The sequence below is a fragment of the Rattus norvegicus genome, chromosome 2, assembly GCF_036323735.1.
Source record: "Rattus norvegicus strain BN/NHsdMcwi chromosome 2, GRCr8, whole genome shotgun sequence".
NCBI classification, from domain to species: Eukaryota; Metazoa; Chordata; class Mammalia; order Rodentia; family Muridae; genus Rattus; species Rattus norvegicus.
In genome coordinates, this window is record NC_086020.1 from 246,293,881 (window position 1) to 246,313,348 (window position 19,468).

Genomic DNA, 19,468 nt, shown 5'->3' on the forward strand with positions numbered 1-19,468 from the left:
GAAAGCACAATTATTATGGTCCTTTTCAGTGAAGGGTATGGGGTGTGGGGAGAAGCTTGTGTTTGGCCAGAAAACTACTAATTAACTAGATAGCTAGGGTAAACATGCTCTGCTTCTAAAATATGAGCAGGGGGATGTTGATTGCAAAATCATGATAATCTGGCCATATAGTCCCTCTTTAAAAACTCTGTGTGGCCACCGTAGAAATCTCTGATCCTATGAAAGCAGAGCTCACTGTCTTATGGGGCCTATTTTTATTTATTTATTTATTTTTCTTTGGGAGAACCTTTCTCTTTCTTGAGATTTATTTTGCATGTATGTATGTATGTACACCATGCATGCAGTGCCCTCAGAGGCTGGTCAAGGCTATCAGATATCCTGGAACTGGAGTTATGCATGTGAGCCACCATGTGGATGCTGGGAACTGAACCCTCATCCTCATTGAGAGCAGCCAGTGTTCTTTCTTTTTTTTTTTTATTAACTTGAGTATTTCTTATATACATTCCGAGTGTTATTCCCTTTCCCGGTTTCCGGGCAAACATCCCCCTCCCCCCTCCCCTTCCTTATGGGTGTTCCCCTCCCAACCCTCCCCCCATTGCCGCCCTCCCCCCATAGTCTAGTTCACTGGGGGTTCAGTCTTAGCAGGACCCAGGGCTTCCCCTTCCACTGGTGCTCTTACTAGGATATTCATTGCTACCTATGGGGTCAGAGTCCAGGGTCAGTCCATGTATAGTATTTAGGTAGTGGCTTAGTCCCTGGAAGCTCTGGTTGCTTGGCATTGTTGTACTTTTGGGGTCTCGAGCCCCTTCAAGCTCTTCCAGTTCTTTCTCTGATTCCTTCAACGGGGGACCTATTCTCAGTTCAGTGGTTTGCTGCTGGCATTCGCCTCTGTATTTGCTGTATTCTGGCTGTGTCTCTCAGGAGCGATCTACATCTGGCTCCTGTCGGTCTGCACTTCTTTGCTTCATCCATCTTGTCTAATTGGGTGGCTGTATATGTATGGGCCACATGTGGGGCAGGCTCTGAATGGGTGTTCCTTCAGTCTCTGTTTTAATCTTTGCCTCTCCCTTCCCTGCCAAGGGTATTCTTTTTCCTCATTTAAAGAAGGAGTGAAGCATTCACATTTTGATCATCCGTCTTGAGTTTCGTTTGTACTAGGGATCTAGGGTAATTCAAGCATTTGGGCTAATAGCCACTTATCAGTGAGTGCATACCATGTATGTCTTTCTGTGATTGGGTTAGCTCACTCAGGATGATATTTTCCAGTTCCAACCATTTGCCTACGAATTTCATAAACTCGTTTTTGATAGCTGAGTAATATTCCATTGTGTAGATGTACTACCTTTTCTGTATCCATTCCTCTGTTGAAGGGCATCTGGGTTCTTTCCATTTTCTGGCTATTATAAATAAGGCTGCGATGAACATAGTGGAGCATGTGTCTCTTTTATATGTTGAGGCATCTTTTGGGTATATGCCCAAGAGAGGTATAGCTGGATCCTCAGGCAGTTCAATGTCCAATTTTCTGAGGAACCTCCAGACTGATTTCCAGAATGGTTTTAACAGTCTGCAATCCCACCTACAATGGAGGAGTGTTCCTCTTTCTCCACATCCTCGCCAGCATCTGCTGTCACCTGAGTTTTTGATCTTAGCCATTCTCACTGGTGTGAGGTGAAATCTCAGGGTTGTTTTGATTTGCATTTCCCTTATGACTAAAGATGTTGAACATTTCTTTAGGTGTTTCTCAGCCATTCGGCATTCCTCAGCTGTGAATTCTTTGTTTAGCTCTGAACCCCATTTTTTAATAGGGTTATTTGTTTCCCTGCGGTCTAACTTCTTGAGTTCTTTGTATATTTTGGATATAAGGCCTCTATCTGTTGTAGGATTGGTAAAGATCTTTTCCCAATCTGTTGGTTGCCGTTTTGTCCTAACCACAGTGTCCTTTGCCTTACAGAAGCTTTGCAGTTTTATGAGATCCCATTTGTCGATTCTTGATCTTAGAGCATAAGCCATTGGTGTTTTGTTCAGGAAATTTTTTCCAGTGCCCATGTGTTCCAGATGATTCCCTAGTTTTTCTTCTATTAGTTTGAGTGTGTCTGGTTTGATGTGGAGGTCCTTGATCCACTTGGACTTAAGCTTTGTACAGGGTGATAAGGATGGATCGATCTGCATTCTTCTACATGTTGCCCTCCAGTTGAACCAGCACCATTTGCTGAAAATGCTATCTTTTTTCCATTGGATGGTTTTGGCTCCTTTGTCAAAAATCAAGTGACCATAGGTGTGTGGGTTCATTTCTGGGTCTTCAATTCTATTCCATTGGTCTATCTGTCTGTCTCTGTACCAATACCATGCAGTTTTTATCACTATTGCTCTGTAATACTGCTTGAGTTCAGGGATAGTGATTCCCCCTGAAGTCCTTTTATTGTTGAGGATAGCTTTAGCTATCCTGGGTTTTTTGTTATTCCAGATGAATTTGCAAATTGTTCTGTCTAACTCTTTGAAGAAATGGATTGGTATTTTGATGGGGATTGCATTGAATCTGTAGATTGCTTTTGGTAAAATGGCCATTTTTACTATATTAATCCTGCCAATCCATGAGCATGGGAGATCTTTCCATCTTCTGAGGTCTTCTTCAATTTCTTTCCTCAGTGTCTTGAAGTTCTTATTGTACAGATCTTTTACTTGCTTGGTTAAAGTCACACCGAGGTACTTTATATTATTTGGGTCTATTATGAAGGGTGTCGTTTCTCTAATTTCTCTCTCGGCTTGTTTCTCTTTTGTATAGAGGAAGGCAACTGATTTATTTGAGTTAATTTTGTACCCAGCCACGTTGCTGAAGTTGTTTATCAGGTTTAGTAGTTCACTGGTGGAACTTTTGGGATCACTTAAATATACTATCATGTCATCTGCAAATAGTGATATTTTGACCTCTTCTTTTCCGATCTGTATCCCCTTGATCTCCTTTTGTTGTCTGATTGCTCTGGCTAGAACTTCAAGAACTATATTGAATAAGTAGGGAGAGAGTGGGCAGCCTTGTCTAGTCCCTGATTTTAGTGGGATTGCTTCAAGTTTCTCTCCATTTAGTTTAATGTTAGCAACTGGTTTGCTGTATATGGCTTTTACTATGTTTAGGTATGGGCCTTGAATTCCTATTCTTTCCAGGACTTTTATCATGAAGGGGTGTTGAATTTTGTCAAATGCTTTCTCAGCATCTAATGAAATAATCATGTGGTTCTGTTCTTTCAGTTTGCTTATATAATGGATCATGTTGATGGTTTTCCGTATATTAAACCATCCCTGCATGCCTGGGATGAAGCCTACTTGATCATGGTGGATGATTGTTTTGATGTGCTCTTGAATTCGGTTTGCCAGAATTTTATTGAGTATTTTTGTGTCGATATTCATAAGGGAAATTGGTCTGAAGTTCTCTTTCTTTGTTGTGTCTTTGTGTGGTTTAGGTATAAGAGTAATTGTGGCTTCGTAGAAGGAATTCGGTAGGGCTCCATCTGTTTCAATTTTGTGGAATAGTTTGGATAATATTGGTATGAGGTCTTCTATGAAGGTTTGATAGAATTCTGCACTAAACCCGTCTGGACCTGGGCTCTTTTTGGTTGGGAGACCTTTAATGACTGCTTCTATTTCCTTAGGAGTTATGGGGTTGTTTAACTGGTTTATCTGTTCCTGATTTAACTTCGATACCTGGTATCTGTCTAGGAAATTGTCCATTTCCTGAAGATTTTCAAGTTTTGTTGAATATAGGTTTTTATAGTAAGATCTGATGATTTTTTGAATTTCCTCTGAATCTGTAGTTATGTCTCCCTTTTCATTTCTGATTTTGTTAATTTGGACGCACTCTCTGTGTCCTCTTGTTAGTCTGGCTAAGGGTTTATCTATCTTGTTGATTTTCTCAAAGAACCAACTTTTGGTTCTGTTGATTCTTTCTATGGTCCTTTTTGTTTCTACTTGGTTGATTTCAGCTCTGAGTTTGATTATTTCCTGCCTTCTACTCCTCCTGGGTGTATTTGCTTCTTTTTGTTCTAGAGCTTTTAGGTGTGCTGTCAAGCTGCTGACATATGCTCTTTCCTGTTTCTTTCTGCAGGCACTCAGCGCTATGAGTTTTCCTCTTAGCACAGCTTTCATTGTGTCCCATAAGTTTGGGTATGTTGTATCTTCATTTTCATTAAATTCTAAAAAGTTTTTAATTTCTTTCTTTATTTCTTCCTTGACCAGGTTATCATTGAGTAGAGCATTGTTCAATTTCCACGTATATGTGGGCATTCTTCCCTTATTGTTATTGAAGACCAGTTTTAGGCCGTGGTGGTCCGATAGCACGCATGGGATTATTTCTATCTTTCTGTACCTGTTGAGGCCCGTTTTTTGACCAATTATATGGTCAATTTTGGAGAAAGTACCATGAGGAGAAGAAGGTATATCCTTTTGCTTTAGGATAGAATGTTCTATAAATATCCGTTAAGTCCATTTGGCTCATGACTTCTCTTAGTCTGTCGACATCACTGTTTAATTTCTGTTTCCATGATCTGTCCATTGATGAGAGTGGGGTGTTGAAATCTCCCACTATTATTGTGTGAGGTGCAATGTGTGTTTTGAGCTTTAGTAAGGTTTCTTTTACGTATGTAGGTGCCCTTGTATTTGGGGCATAGATATTTAGGATTGAGAGTTCATCTTGGTGGATTTTTCCTTTGATGAATATGAAGTGTCCTTCCTTATCTTTTTTGATGACTTTTAGTTGGAAATTGATTTTATTTGATATTAGAATGGCTACTCCAGCTTGCTTCTTCTGACCATTTGCTTGGAAATTTGTTTTCCAGCCTTTCACTCTGAGGTAGTGTCTGTCTTTGTGTCTGAGGTGTGTTTCCTGTAGGCAGCAGAATGCAGGGTCCTCGTTGCGTATCCAGTTTGTTAATCTATGTCTTTTATTGGGGAGTTGAGGCCATTGATATTGAGAGATATTAAGGAATAGTGATTATTGCTTCCTGTTATATTCATATTTGGATGTGAGGTTATGTTTGTGTGCTTTCATTCTCTTTGTTTTGTTGCCGAGATGATTAGTTTCTTGCTTCTTCTAGGGTATAGCTTGCCTCCTTATGTTGGGCTTTACCATTTATTATCCTTTGTAGTGCTGGATTTGTAGAAAGATATTGTGTAAATTTGGTTTTGTCATGGAATATCTTGGTTTCTCCATCAATGTTAATTGAGAGTTTTGCTGGATACAGTAACCTGGGCTGGCATTTGTGTTCTCTTAGGGTCTGTATGACATCAGTCCAGGATCTTCTTGCCTTCATAGTTTCTGGCGAGAAGTCTGGTGTGATTCTGATAGGTCTGCCTTTATATGTTACTTGACCTTTTTCCCTTACTGCTTTTAATATTCTTTCTTTATTTTGTGCGTTTGGTGTTTTGACTATTATGTGACGGGAGGTGTTTCTTTTCTGGTCCAATCTATTTGGAGTTCTGTAGGCTTCTTGTATGCCTATGGGTATCTCTTTTTTTAGATTAGGGAAGTTTTCTTCTATGATTTTGTTGAAGATATTTACTGGTCCTTTGAGCTGGGAGTCTTCACTCTCTTCTATACCTATTATCCTTAGGTTTGATCTTCTCATTGAGTCCTGGATTTCCTGTATGTTTTGGACCAGTAGCTTTTTCTGCTTTACATTATCTTTGACAGTTGAGTCAATGATTTCTATGGAATCTTCTGCTCCTGAGATTCTCTCTTCCATCTCTTGTATTCTGTTGGTGAAGCTTGTATCTACAGCTCCTTGTTTCTTCTTTTGGTTTTCTATATCCAGGGTTGTTTCCATGTGTTCTTTCTTGATTGCTTCTATTTCCATTTTTAATTCCTTCAACTGTTTGATTGTGTTTTCCTGGAATTCTTTCAGGGATTTTTTTGTCTCCTCTCTATGGGCTTCTACTTGTTTATTTATGTTTTCCTGGAATTCTTTCAGGGATTTTTGTGTCTCCTCTCTATGGGCTTCTACTTGTTTATTTATGTTTTCCTGGAATTCTTTCAGGGATTTTTGCGATTCTTTCAGGCATTTTTGCGATTCCTCTCTGTAGGCTTCTACTTGTTCTCTAAGGGAGTTCTTCACGTCTTTCTTGAAGTCCTCCAGCATCATGATCAAAAATGATTTTGAAACTAGATCTTGCTTTTCTGGTGTGTTTGGATATTCCATGTTTGTTTTGATGGGAGAATTGGGTTCCGATGGTGCCATGTAGTCTTGGTTTCTGTTGCTTGGGTTCCTGCGCTTGCCTCTCGCCATCAGATTATCTCTAGTGTTACTTTGTTCTGCTATTTCTGACAGTGGCTAGACTGTCCTATAAGCCTGTGTGTCAGGAGTGCTGTAGACCTCTTTCAGTCAGTTATGGGGACAGAGTGTTCTGCTTTCGGGCGTGTAGTTTTTCCTCTCTACAGGTCTTCAGCTGTTCCTGTGGGTCTGTGTCTTGAGTTCACCAGGCAGCTTTCTTGCAGCAGAAAAGTTGGTCTTACCTGTGGTCCCGAGGCTCAAGTTAGCTCGTGGGGTGCTGCCCACGGGCTCTCTGCAGCGGCAGCAACCAGGAAGACCTGTGCCGCCGTTTCCGGGAGCTTCAGTGCACCAGGGTTCCAGATGGTCTTTGGCTTTTTCCTCTGGCGTCCGAGATGTGTGTGCAGAGAGCAGTCTCTTCTGGTTTCCCAGGCTTGTCTGCCTCTCTGAAGGTTTAGCTCTCCCTCCCACGGGATTTGGGTGCAGAGAACTGTTTATCCGGTCTGTTTCCCTCAGTTTCCGGTGGTGTCTCATGCAGGGGTCCTGCCGCTCCTGGGCCCTCCCCCACGGGAGCCCAGAGGCCTTATACAGTTTCCTCTTGGGCCAGGGATGTGGGCAGGGGTGAGCAGTGTTGGTGGTCTCTTCTGCTCTGCAGCCTCAGGAGTGCCCACCTGACCAGGCGGTTGGGTCTCTCTCTCACAGGGTCTGGAGGCAGAGAGCTGCTGCCGCAGCCAGTGTTCTTAACCACTGAGCCATCTCTCCAGCTCCTTCTGTTGGAGTTTAAGTACTTATGCTTTGTTAAGTCAATGTACCACTCATGGGCTTCCACTACCCTTTGTAATTATCCCTTTGCAGCCTCCGTGTAGGTTAGTCACTCACAACACAGACTCCTCAGGGTCCCTTCTGCAGGCCATCATCACAAACCCACGTCAGTTCAGTGGTAAAAGCAGAAGGATCCTCCCTCATGGGCTGGTCATGTGAGCATGTGTGAACCAAGCACACGCCAGACACATCCCCTTTGAAGAAAATGATGATAGTGTTTTGCAGTTAGCTATGGGAATTACATCATGGGATGCATGCTGTTTTGTGTGTTTTCTGTGTGTACTACAAAATTTTAAGTAAGTGTTCAAATGCTACTGATGAGAGTGGCTTCTTTCTAGAACTTTCCAATCTCTCTCTTTCCATTAACTGCTTCATTATATTCTCTTACTTTGAGTTCTTTTTTTTTTTAAATTAATGCATTTTTTAAGTGGTTGCATTTCCTTTTTCTGTTGAAAGACATAGAAGGTTTAAAGGAAAAGATCTCAGAGCCATACAGCATATCTCACTTAGAGCTGGTGTGTCCCAGGCCCATTGGCACACAAGGCTTCCTATTGGTTGATCTTTGAGTACTGTCAAGCTGCCTTGCTAGATGCTGGCACAGTGGGAGACCTAGTTTTTAACTAGTCATTTCAAAGCACTGTATTACGGCTATAAATAGAATAATATTATGGCTCGTCTCTGGATGCATTGTTAGAGTGTGCTGGGAGAAATTGTAAATCAATATTTAGCATAATTGCTGAGACCTGGCAGGTCCAGATACAAATAAAAAAGTACTGTGTGGAGTAATAGAGGAACACCGGAATGCTATCGGCTCCGTCACCCCTACAAATGAGCGGGCTTCAGAGTCCCACTTTAATTCCAGTTGGCAAAAATTTTCTTATAAAAGACTGGAAACTAATTGACCTTCACGTTCATTGTTCTGCATTGGTTTTTCTCCAACTTTCCTTAGAAGGATGTACTTCACCCCCACCATCGAAGAACTTTGTTTTCCAAAGTGGTTGCGTATGCTTTGCAAAGATGCTTCCCCAACACTGTGGATGTGATGACCACTGGAGCATTCTGCTCGCTAATAAAGCCAGAGGATAGGCAAGAAGTCAGCAGACATTTTCCTCCTGCCATGAGCCTGTCAATTACTGCTCTGCAATGACAAAAAGAAGGCTCTGACCTTCACTTGTGTCTTCTATAAATGATATGAGTATGCACCCAAGGATCAGACGCCTTTTGTTGCCATTAACTGATCTACTCATTTACTGACTGGGGCCAGGCTCCACATAGGAAGGGCTATAGGAAGGAGTCTATAGAAATCCAGAGCCACTGAGCATTAATATGTGACCCTTACTCCCATAGTAAGTCAAAAAGTACTGTTCTATAGCCACTCCTGGGACGGTCCGGCTTGCTTTCCGTCTTTGATTTGTGTTTATCAATGGAACACGTTCTCTTCTAGAAATTGATATTCTCTAAACATAAAATGATTAGGTTACCCAGATCCTAGGCGGCCATTTATATATGCAAATTTTATATGCAAATGATCTCACAATACCTCAAAGTAAATATATGTTCAGATCTGAAAGCAAGTCTTTCATGGCAGGAAGCAGGCGCTAATGAGTGTCGGGGGAAGATGTCCGGGGGTTTCCCCAGGGGTCATGGGTGTGGGCGTGGAGGTAGGACTCAGTCTGACCTTTGGGTTTCTGTTTCTTAGCCTGTATTTATTTCACCAAATCTTGCATTAAGTAGGAAGCGATGTGGATTTTCCTGCTGTAAATAATGGCAGAGGGTTATTGTACATCTTTAGAGGTGCTGTCTGACCTCCTATTTACTAAATTTTCTGACATTTACATAAAAGTCATGACGGTTTCAGTAACAGGAGACTAAGTTGAAGGGAGCAGAGGAACCGTTTTGTTCTGCTTACTGACACCACTCTCGACTCTTCAGTGTGGCGATATTTCAACTTGGATACATTTACTTCTCCACTAGGAATCTTGATGAGATTCAAACCTTAGATTGGGTTGACTGAGAAAAACTCGAGAAGTTCATTCACAGGGAGCTAGAATTCCAAATAGACAAAGGGAGAAGAATTTGAGTCAGGGAACTGAGCCTTTCTGCCGGTCACAGCAAGGTGATGCACGGGCAGACAAACCAGTGCAGTCTGAGCTTTGCTCAACAAGCCTTCCGGTCACAAGTACTTGACGCGCAAGTGCCTTGCACTGGCCTGACTTGGAAGCCGGGGTAGGCAGCAGAAGTTTGTCTCAGATCCTTTGAGCATCAAGCTCTACATTGCAGATCTAGCATCATCTGAAACACAAAGCACCTTTCAACCAGACCTTGCCTCTTTACTGATAAAGCTGTGCTTGTTCACACAAGTCTCACTTGGATCTATTCTGCTCAGCATAAAATGCACCATCATCCCAGGTTGGTAGGCAAGGCAAACCTTTCCTTTTATGGTGATATATAGAAACACCTTGCACGATTTTTTTTTAATGGAAATGCATCTGAAAATGATTCTGTACTTGACATAAGTCTTATGTTCTTGGATGAGAGGTAGGGAGTAGGTGAAGAGCTAGATGAGCCCTTAGGTCAAATAATGCATGGGCAGAATTCCATATGCTCTTGTCCTGAGTCTTATTGTCTGTCCCCATTGCGTATGTCATTATGTACTGGCAATCTGGATTTTCAGGAAGTTAAAAAGAGCCTTGACTTGAGGTATTTGTCACTCTCTGTGGTAGAAAATACCCATCAAACTTCAGGCCACCAACATCTTGACAATTTCTCAGAAAAATTTAACACAAATTTCCTGTGTCATTGGGCAAGAGCACACTCCAGGAAAATGATGTTAGCAGTTTTTAAAGTATAACTTTATATGTTTTATAATTATTTTATGAATAAATCACCTTTTTAGAGCTTGTCAAACAAAATTTGCCTTTGTTAAGGTAATGATTCTTGGGACTCAGTATTTACCCCTCAACAAAACTCAAAGATATAAAAGCACTAAAAAATGGGGGGAACAAAATGTCTAATGTAGCACCATCCTGTTCTGACTCCATATTGCATTTGCTTAGACAGTTCTCAGCCCAGTCTGCCTTGGCAACACACTTGAGACTTCCGTAGCATGGACTATAGTCCAGAGTTCTAACCAAAATAATTGACAAAATTGTCAATTATTTTGGTTAGAATGTCTAAAGTATCTACCATGTGCTGCCAGGAATGACCGTTTCAGGGTTACTCTGACCCTCATGTAACTGTGATGCATTTTCGTGGGTTTGGCTTTTAAAAACACTGCACCCCTGAGCTTGGGCACCAAGAAACTTTTCAGAGGCATAAGCTTCATCTTGGTCTGACCATCAGTTAAAAAAAGAAAGAAGGAAAACCAAAAGACCAAACAAAAACAAAACAAAAACAAACAACCCCCCCCCAAAAAAACTTTTAATTGGGTTAGTCATCATGGTTGTCAATAACTGTTCTATGTAAATCATTACACGATGCTCTCCAGTTACGACCGTTTTCCAGAAAATGATAGAAATGCATTTTTCTTTACATTTGCCCTTGATAGGTACCTAGGCTGATTCTATCCAACTGTAAAGAGAGTTTTGATAAAAAGGTGGTGCAGATACCTGCATGGTGTGGGGATGCACCTACCTGTGGTACCAGCTTGGCCATGTGGAGGCCCTAACTGCAGTCTTTTGAGTATTCCCCATGCTGGTTTCTTGTTGGAGTCTATATTTGAGAATTGGTAAGTTTTGAAGAAGTCTGTGCTTCTGGGATCAGGGTGATGATTGGAATTTTAAAACGTGTTTGTGTTCTTTCAGTAGACATTCTGCAGTGGTTTCTTTTTTCATGAATTTATTTACTTATTCACTCTCTTAACATCTTGATTACAATCTTCTCTCCTCCTAGTTGCACCCTCACAAACACTTTCTCCCATTACTCCCACTTCTTTTCCTCAGAGATGGGGAACTCCCCCATTGTTGCCTGTGCACTGGACAGCTCTCTACCTGACCCTACCTGCCCTTGAGGGTTAGGGGTGAGTTGGCCTAGAGTCAAGGACACAGACTCTGGGAGCAAGCTCATCTGGGCACTGCTGCAAGCCTCTTCAATACTGTCCACTCATGCCTCCATTGGTCCCAAGAAAGTATCAATTCTAAACAGCAGTTCCTGATTAGCTGGCATTATTTACACTAGCAACCCTTGGTTTCTCAGGCTGTCCCCAATTAGGTTCTCCTGTAGGAGATGCTTTTTCAGCTTCACGGCCTTCAGCGTTAACAGAGGTGGCCCCACTGTTCCTGCTATATCCCATAAGTACCAACCTACCCTAGTACTTCAAGCTACAGCAGGACTAGGTGTACCCTCTCCTGCCGAGGCCAGACAAGGCAGCCCAGCTAAGGAAAGGGGATCTGAAGGCAGGCAATGGTCAGAGACAGCCCCTGCTTCAACTGTTAGGGACTCACATGAAGACCAAGCTGCACATTTTCTACAGAAGTCTAGTGGGCCTAGATCCAGCCCCTGCATTTCCTTTGGCTGGTAGTTCAGTCTCTGTGAGCCCCCATGGACCCAGATAGTTGAATCTGCAGTGTCCTTGACCCCTCTGGATCTCTCAGTCCTAACCCCCTCTCTTCAACAAGACTTCTCGAGTACCACCTGACATTTGGCCATGGGTTTATGTATCTGTTTCCATCAGCTGCTGGGTAGAACCTCTTGGAGGACAGTTATGCTAGGCTCCTGTGTGCATGCATAGCAGAGTATCATCAATAGTGTCAGGGGTTGGCGCTCTCCCACGGGTTTATTTTAAGTTTCCTGCTTGCATTTCTTTTCCTCCTCTTCTTCATCTGCCTTTAGCCAAACCAGTCTCAAATCCTTCCTTCATCTTAATGGTTTCCTCTCACAGTTGTGTTTCTGCCTTCTGCTGTTCTCTTGATGCTCCTGTACTAACTGGGAGCCTTGGTGTGTTCGTCTCCCTCCATCTCGCGGTACCAGGCAGCTCAGTGTCCAGCACCCTGTCCTTTCCTCACTTCCCAAAAGTTACAGGAGCTGAGGAAGTTACTGTTTGTCATTCCTCTATGTATTTTCATGGTGGTCTCATCCATCAGCTGCGGTGATTATTCTCCTGGAGTCTGGTGGGTGGAGATCATGCAACATTCTCAGCACTAGGGCTGAGAAGTAAGATGCCTTGATGCCCCAGTTCAATAGGGAGGAGGAAGTCTTAACTCTACTACAAGACAGTACTGCTGAAATACTGAGGTGTCCTGCAGTTACAGCCCAAGTGTGCTAAAAATTGGTATAGAAAACAGGGTGCAGTTGTCCTTAATGTATGTCCTAAGTGTATGTCCTAGGTGTATGTGTGTTGGGGTTGGAGCTGTAGAAATGACCTCCTCAGTGTGGTCCAGGAGTGGGCATTGCCTTCGGAAGGAGCTCCCAGCACTGTCACCTCGTTTGGGAGGTTCCCATTTTAGAATGTGGAAGAGCTGGCTTGTTACTTGTTGCTCATCTCTCAGGACCCCAAGTACAATTTCAATGAATTGATGTGTGCGAGCATGCAGGCGAGCATGCAGGCGAGCATGCAGGCGAGCATGCAGGCGAACATGCAGGGGAACATGCAGGGGAACATGCAGGTGAACACGCAGGCAAGCATGCATGAGATCTTGGCCGCCAAGCCTATGTGCATGCACCTGTAAGCACTGAACCACAAAGATGCTGGACCGGAGAGTGTCCTTGAGTAAATTAGGCTACGGTAGAGGTAGAGGGCTCATGTGAGTTCGCACAGGCACATGTGGTCTGTATGTGCACATCTCTGGCTGGCTCGGGACCTAAGTACAGTGGCATCTCAGCGCCCGCCCCTACAGAATGATCTAAAAATATCAGCCGTCTCAATAAATGCTGGTGACTGATGACGATTGTGCCTCCTCTTCTTTGCTTTAGATTTTTATGGGATAGACTTGCTGTTTGGGGCCAGATGGAGGAACTGTTCGGAATTGCTGAGTTTCGTTTCTATAGATCCCTGTTTATACATCCTGCCTGGTGGGAGGTTAGGGTTCCGGGATGTGCGCTGAAAAGCCACAGCTGGGAGAGCAGGGCTCACAGTGACTCAGCATCAGGCTCCGAAGGAAGTGGGGTGTGCATGGAAGCTAAACGAACCTGCGCAAACAGATCCAGGACACTTTGTTTCCTCTTGGGCACTCTTCCAGTACCTGACTCCAGAGAGCGGACTTTCTGCAGCAGGAACCTGGGGTTATCCATCATTTAAAACAACAGCAGCAGCAGCAGCAGCAGCAGCAGCAGCAGCAGCAGCAGCAGCAGCAGCAGCAACAACCACCAAAACAAACCAAAAAACCAAAACAACAACCCCAAGTAAGCTAGACCGGCTGGACAGTGATTGGTAGGCTCTAGGTGAATGGCATGACCTTTTAGTGAAGTGATTCAGTTGGGGTCAGTGGTAGGCAGTGAGCAAGAGGGATCTCAGGTCAGCAATAGGCTGACGTTGAAGGTCGGCTTTGACAACTGATACATACTCAGGGAAGGAAGCAGTCTGGCCACCACACTCAGGTCAGGTAACCTTATCTGACCCAATATGGAAAACAAAATTAGAAAAATGTACAGTGAAAGTGGGCAAAACAGAGCTCTGCTACCCCGCGTTTGTGGCCTGGTAGGTTGATCTCTTATAACTGGGCTGATGTTGGGATCTTTGTTGTCATCTACAGATGTCACTCTTCAGAACTGAAAAATGAGTTTACACACAGACACACACACACACACACAGACACACACACACACACACACACACACACACACACAATTTATAATTTCATGTTGGGCCACACATGGCTTAATAGAAGCAAGGGTTCTATTAAGGGGGGAGGGTACAGGCCAAACACACATCAAGAGTAGAGTCAAAGGAATCTGACTGTACAGACTTGGGATCCTTTCTCTAGAAACCGAGGCTTTGATGAGCAGAACAAGGCTGACATTTTAAATCATCTATTGACAATTGACCACGGAGCTAGGTGTGTGCGTCATTGACTAGATACAGTTTCTTGCCAATTGATAGATTAACGGACATTTCTAGCCTAAATGCAAACCTATTCAGTCCTTGTCTGAAAAAGCAATGCTGGGGGAGCCCAGTCGGTATGGTACGGTATGGTGTCTGCCCAGTTATCACCACTGGCTCTGTGACATGGGATAGCACTTGTGGGAGGAGTTCTCCTATAGGCCAAATCCCAACCAGGCACCCACACTTTTCTCTAAATAGGAATAGATAGAAAATGGATGAGTATAAAAATGTCTAGCTTACTCTCCTGAAGCCTCAGTCGGACTGAGGGAGGGCCATTCTGCACACATACTTCAGCCTCAGTGGGACTGGAGGATGGCATCCAGCACACACTCCTCTGGTCTCCGTAGGACTAGGGGCAGGATATCCCGCACACACACTCCTCTGGTCTCCGTAGGACTAGGGGCAGGATATCCCGCACACACACTCCTCTGGTCTCAGTAGGACTAGGGGCAGGATATCCCGCACACACACTCCTCTGGTCTCCGTAGGACTAGGGGCAGGATATCCTGCACACACACTCCTCTGGAAGGAGCTGGGAGCGCAGAGGAAGATATAATTGGGTGGTACCAGAGGTGACTGGGCATTGGTATTAGACCCTAAATATTTAACAAGTTATGCAGCCTGAATTATTAGAAGACCTGCCTTGTTCACCAGGAGGGAGGCAGAGGCCCTTGTCTTCCCGAGTTTTTAACCTCACTTTATTTAATCAGGGTTTCAACACCCCCTCGCTATTACAAAAGTATTGGTTTTTATTTTTATTTTTTAACATAGACCCGTGAGACAGACCAAAGACTGTATATGATATTCGCGTAGTGATTTATCTTAAGAATCTGTGAACTGTGCAATCGAGATTGTTAGGACGAAGAGGCCCCTGCTCGCCGTTTGTCAGTGAAGAGCTGAAAGGAGACTGAGATTCAGAAAGGGTAAGGGATATGAGGCTGACCTTTCAGAGACAGGAAACCTTTGATGAACTGTAGGACACCGAGACAGTTCATTTAAAGGATGGCTTCAAAGCGTCATTCCTGGCTGGTTTTGCGTGTGCCTCGGTGAGACTCTTGGGTTGTCTTTTTACATCAACCCAGAGAAAGGACGGTTTCTGCCGCTGTTCACATCTGCAGCCTACATGTGGCACCTTGGCTTTTGGGCTTTGTTACAGCTTTTCAGACTTTTTTTTTTTTTGGACAAAATTAAACCTTCCTGACCATTTGGCAGCATGGGACTTTTCTGAGCTGGGCTGTTAAGGAGAAGAGAGACAGGAAAAGGTCACCGATTTAATCTCCACGCAATTAAGGTCTTCAAACAGCTAAATAAAATTCCTGTTAACATTCTCTCCAGCCTATGAGTCACTACTTTTAGTGTCAGAAGAAGTTAGGAAACAGCTGTTCAAGTGTTCTGGGTGCAAATCCTTGCTGCGTTTTATGCATGGTTTTAGGACAGGATTGTGGTGAGGTTTGATGCATACATACATACACACGCATACATATGTGTATATACTTATGCATAAATGTTTAGACATGTGTATATATGTCTGTATGTACATGCACATATGTATGTGCACATCTTTATGGTGCATACATTAGGTTCAAAGAGCAAAAGTAGTTTCCAGTTTCCAACCATGAATTATAGACTGAGCCTAAGCATATATTAAGGTATAGTATGTAGCCAAAAATTCAGTTTGTTCTAAGTTGAGGGAGTCTTATTATATAGATCAAACTTGCCTCTAGTGGAATTCTTCCTGGTTCTGTGTCTTCAGAGGAGTATTAGGACTTTCACTTCATTGGCTTACTCTAATTCTTAAAATGTCCTAAAAATGTAAGATATTCCATACACTAAAGTTTTGGTTCTAGACACTGGTTTAATAAAACCGTCTAGGAGAATATGAGCAAGTTGAGAAGTCAAAAATGTTAAAGCATGAGCTAGGACTTTATGTCCATAAGGAAAACCCCACAGCAAATAGTATCTTTGTTTCTTCAGGACATGTACAGTTTAAGGTCACAGCTCAAGGGGTGCACTTGGTCTTCAGAGGCAGAGGGGGAAGAGGAATCCTATATGGTGAAAGGAGATATGTAACGTGGGGTTTCCTGGTGTGGAGGAAGGGTTATGGAGAAGCCAGGGGCACACCCAGGGGCTGTTTTCTGAAAATGCATTTGAGTGTCAGTGAGTCCCAGCCCCCTGACAGACGGAGCATGATCCTCCAAAGTGTGTTCTGTTGGCTGGAGAGAAGTATGGGCTGTGAGGTGCTTGAGTTTAGGGCGCACAGGAGAGGCTGAGGACTGCTGAGGAAGCTATTGCTTCCCCGTCGTGCCCCACTGCTAAGCTCTCTCTGATCTGATGTAGACTTTGGGCCTTTCACCCACATTTTAAGTGTTCATTTCTGGTTTCCCCTTTTGTGTAACCCAAATCCAGAGGGTTCCCTGCCTCTTACCATAAGCCTTGGAACAGATAGGCTCTCAGCTGGCAGTTAAACCTGTTTTCAAATGCATCGTTGGCTGTCAGCTGTTAAATCTGTCTACGAATGCCTCGCCGGAGAGTGCTTGCTTAGGCAGCGTTGCCAAGAGTAGCCTTGGTTATCGAGCAACCTTCATAAAACCTTAATGGTTTCACCTTTCTGTTTCAGATTACTTGCAACATATAATAGCCTCACGGATAAACACCTGGCTGGTTATTTTAACAATACCAGGATCAGGCGGCATCTCCTAAGATCCGGGCTGGTAAGACTGCTTTGAGTTCTGCTTGCTTGTTCAACTAAGTCCAAAAATTTCCAACCTTTCTTCAGGTTTCCTTTGAGACTGTGACAACTTTTTCTCCCTACTAATTCAGAAAAATTACTTCCCTTTTAACTTCCGCTTTATTCGAAGCTCTTTCTAAACAAAGGAGAGAGGTTACAATAGCTACTGAGGAAACATAAATTATTGAAGAAAAGTCCCTGCAGATTTCAACAGCATAGTGGACTTGCTTATTTATTCATTGATTCAGCACACAGTCTATGGACCAGACTCTGTTAGAGAGCAAAGGCATAAAAGTCTGTTGTTTCAGAAAAAATATTGTTTTTAATACTCATAGTATATGGTATGGCAACAGAAATGGTTTACTTCCTTTCCTGTCTTTCTTTTTTTTTTTTTTTTTTTGGACTTTCATTTCCCTGTGATGGTTTACAGATACCTTTGTGCCTTCCATCAGCGTCAAAGCCGCTCTTCCCACACAATTTCCACTCCTTTAAATGTGTATGCTGTGAGAAAAAAAAATCTAACTCAAAAACCCCTATAGTTTTCCTTTGAAAGAGAAGGGGTGTGGCTCTAGCCTGCGTTGGCTGTTTGCTTTCTTAAAGTACAGCCTTGTTTTGATGTTGAAAGAACTGTATTGTGTTTCTAATGGCTGTTTGTGTGCTTGGCACTAGCTAGGTAGAGCTCAAGGGACAGTCCTTCACTGCCTCATGGGACATTGTTATCAGAAGGGTCAGGTGAAACCTGGCTCTGCAGGAACAAGACTTCCAGGCACACCACTTGCTGCCCAACTTCCTCAATTGTGAAATGAAGGCAAATCCCAACTCCTACCGGCCTCCCCTACATACTCCCCCCACCCCATGCCCGTTGCTCAGTCTGAAATCACTGTGTGACTGTGAACACGGTGAGCTTGATGTTAGTCCCGCAGGACTTTGCTTTTACTTAACACCATCCTTAAGCATGTAATGAACACTTGTTACAATGTGACAAGTCTGCTAAGAAAAGCCTGGCTCCTTTCTCTAAAGTAACCAATCCAGGAAGAGGCCTGCAGCCTGCCCTGCTCACAGCACATGGCAACTCCTTAGATGTGAGTTTAAAACTCTCGCCCCAGACCTGTGGGATTTGCTCTTTGTAAACCCCTCTGGGGGATTCATATCTATTTCACTCGGGGGTTTAAACATGGTGACTCTCTGGGAGCTACCTGCCTGACTGGGGAGAAAAGACAATACCGGAGACAACAATGACACAAGCCAATAGGAGTGACAGGCAGTCAGGATGGCTGAACCTTAGACACTTCCCAGTGATGTGAAGTGGATGGGCAGTACAGTCTAGACACCTTAAGTGAGTTATCTGAAGTAATATGAAGCAACAGCAATATAAAAATACAGCTACAATTGAAGAAGAAAATTAAGAACAGGAAAGTGGGATCTGGAAAGACAGCTCCCTGAGAAGAGCATGTGGACCTGAGCACACAGAGCACCTCATAACTTCCAATGATGTCAGCTCCAGGGCACTCAACACCTGTGGCCTCATGTACATAGGCACACATGCACGCCTGAGCATGTAAACACATGCATGCATGCATGCGCGCGCGCCCGCACACACACACACACACACGCACACACACTTAAACATAAGAAAGGGAATGTTAGGTTGGCTCATATTTAACCTTAACAAAGCATGGTATGGTAATGGGGAGGTGGGAAAGGAACAGGCAGGAGAAGGAAAGCAGCCTCTTACAGGGAAATCAGAAGACAACAGCAGGTGGGGACAAGGGACAGAGTCAAAAGAAGCAAAGAGTGAGGGGAAGGAATCCACACTTGGGGACACAGTGATTCCCCCTGCTGTGACCAATATTAAACAAAAGCCTATCCACACTTCCTTGTAATCCGTAAAAATTCTAAATCATAGCAAATTAAATTATGTTCTGGGCTTCAAAGTGGAGGAAGGAAAAGCAGGGAGAGCAAAGAAAGTAATGAAACCAATTATTTCTCAAGACAAACCAAAGGCTTCCTCAGTTGCTTATCTGCCTAGCCCCTGCCAGGGTTTCCTGGGAGCCCCGCAGGCCTACTCTTGGGCACTCTTTCAAGGTAGCACCTCCTCTTCCCAGGGTGCTTTCAGGAGACTGAAAAGAACACCTGGGTTCCATCACTGGAAAATTGTTACTCTAATGAGAACCTTGTTTTAAACGTCAAGTGTACCACCTGTGTGTGTTTTCACACTGACAGGTAAGGGAGACTTCCTTTTTCCTTTCTGCTTGATGAAATATTCATTAAAAGTGGAAGTTCATTAGTGACAATGGTATTCTACTTTAGGCTTTGAAAAGGCCATCTCTCTCTCTCTCTCTCTCTCTCTCTCTCTCTCTCTCTCTCCCCCTCCCTCCCTCCCCCCTCTATTCCCATTCCCCCTCCCCCTTCTTTCCATCCCTTTCCTGGTACCTTGCTACTTTGTATTTCTTTGTGTATTTTCCTTATCTGTTCACACTTTGTATTCTTTCCCACAGATCACGAGAAGTGGGAGGATACTTTCTGAAAAGGAATACAAAGTTAACAACATGAAACAGGATCACCAAAAATACATCCGAGAGTGCTTAGCCCGGGCCATTTTCCACAAGGTCCTTGATATGGAGG

The 19,468-nt window shown here is 43.5% G+C and overlaps 1 protein-coding gene and 1 long non-coding RNA gene across 4 annotated transcripts in view; one reads left to right on the forward strand and one right to left on the reverse strand.

Moving 5' to 3' along the window:
- The window catches only part of Erich3 (glutamate-rich 3), a 102,236-nt gene that overhangs the window by 18,443 nt on the left and 64,325 nt on the right, over window positions 1-19,468 (forward strand). For 2 of the 3 annotated variants that reach the window (XM_017591360.3, XM_017591359.3), the window contains exons 2-3: window positions 16,733-16,826; window positions 19,342-19,467. In XM_017591360.3, the coding sequence (XP_017446849.1) occupies window positions 16,733-16,826; window positions 19,342-19,467 (220 nt within the window). Of the gene's footprint in view, window positions 1-13,284; window positions 13,416-16,732; window positions 16,827-19,341; window position 19,468 lie in introns of those variants that run through there. The other variant, XM_039103891.2, reaches the window with a different exon arrangement.
- LOC102555516 (uncharacterized) overlaps window positions 1-19,468 on the reverse strand; it is a 40,597-nt gene that overhangs the window by 8,300 nt on the left and 12,829 nt on the right. The window contains exons 5-6 of the long non-coding RNA XR_005501429.2: window positions 19,277-19,366; window positions 15,059-15,349 (exon numbers count right to left, since the gene is read on the reverse strand). This is a non-coding gene — a long non-coding RNA (uncharacterized LOC102555516). The remainder of the gene's footprint in view (window positions 1-15,058; window positions 15,350-19,276; window positions 19,367-19,468) is intronic.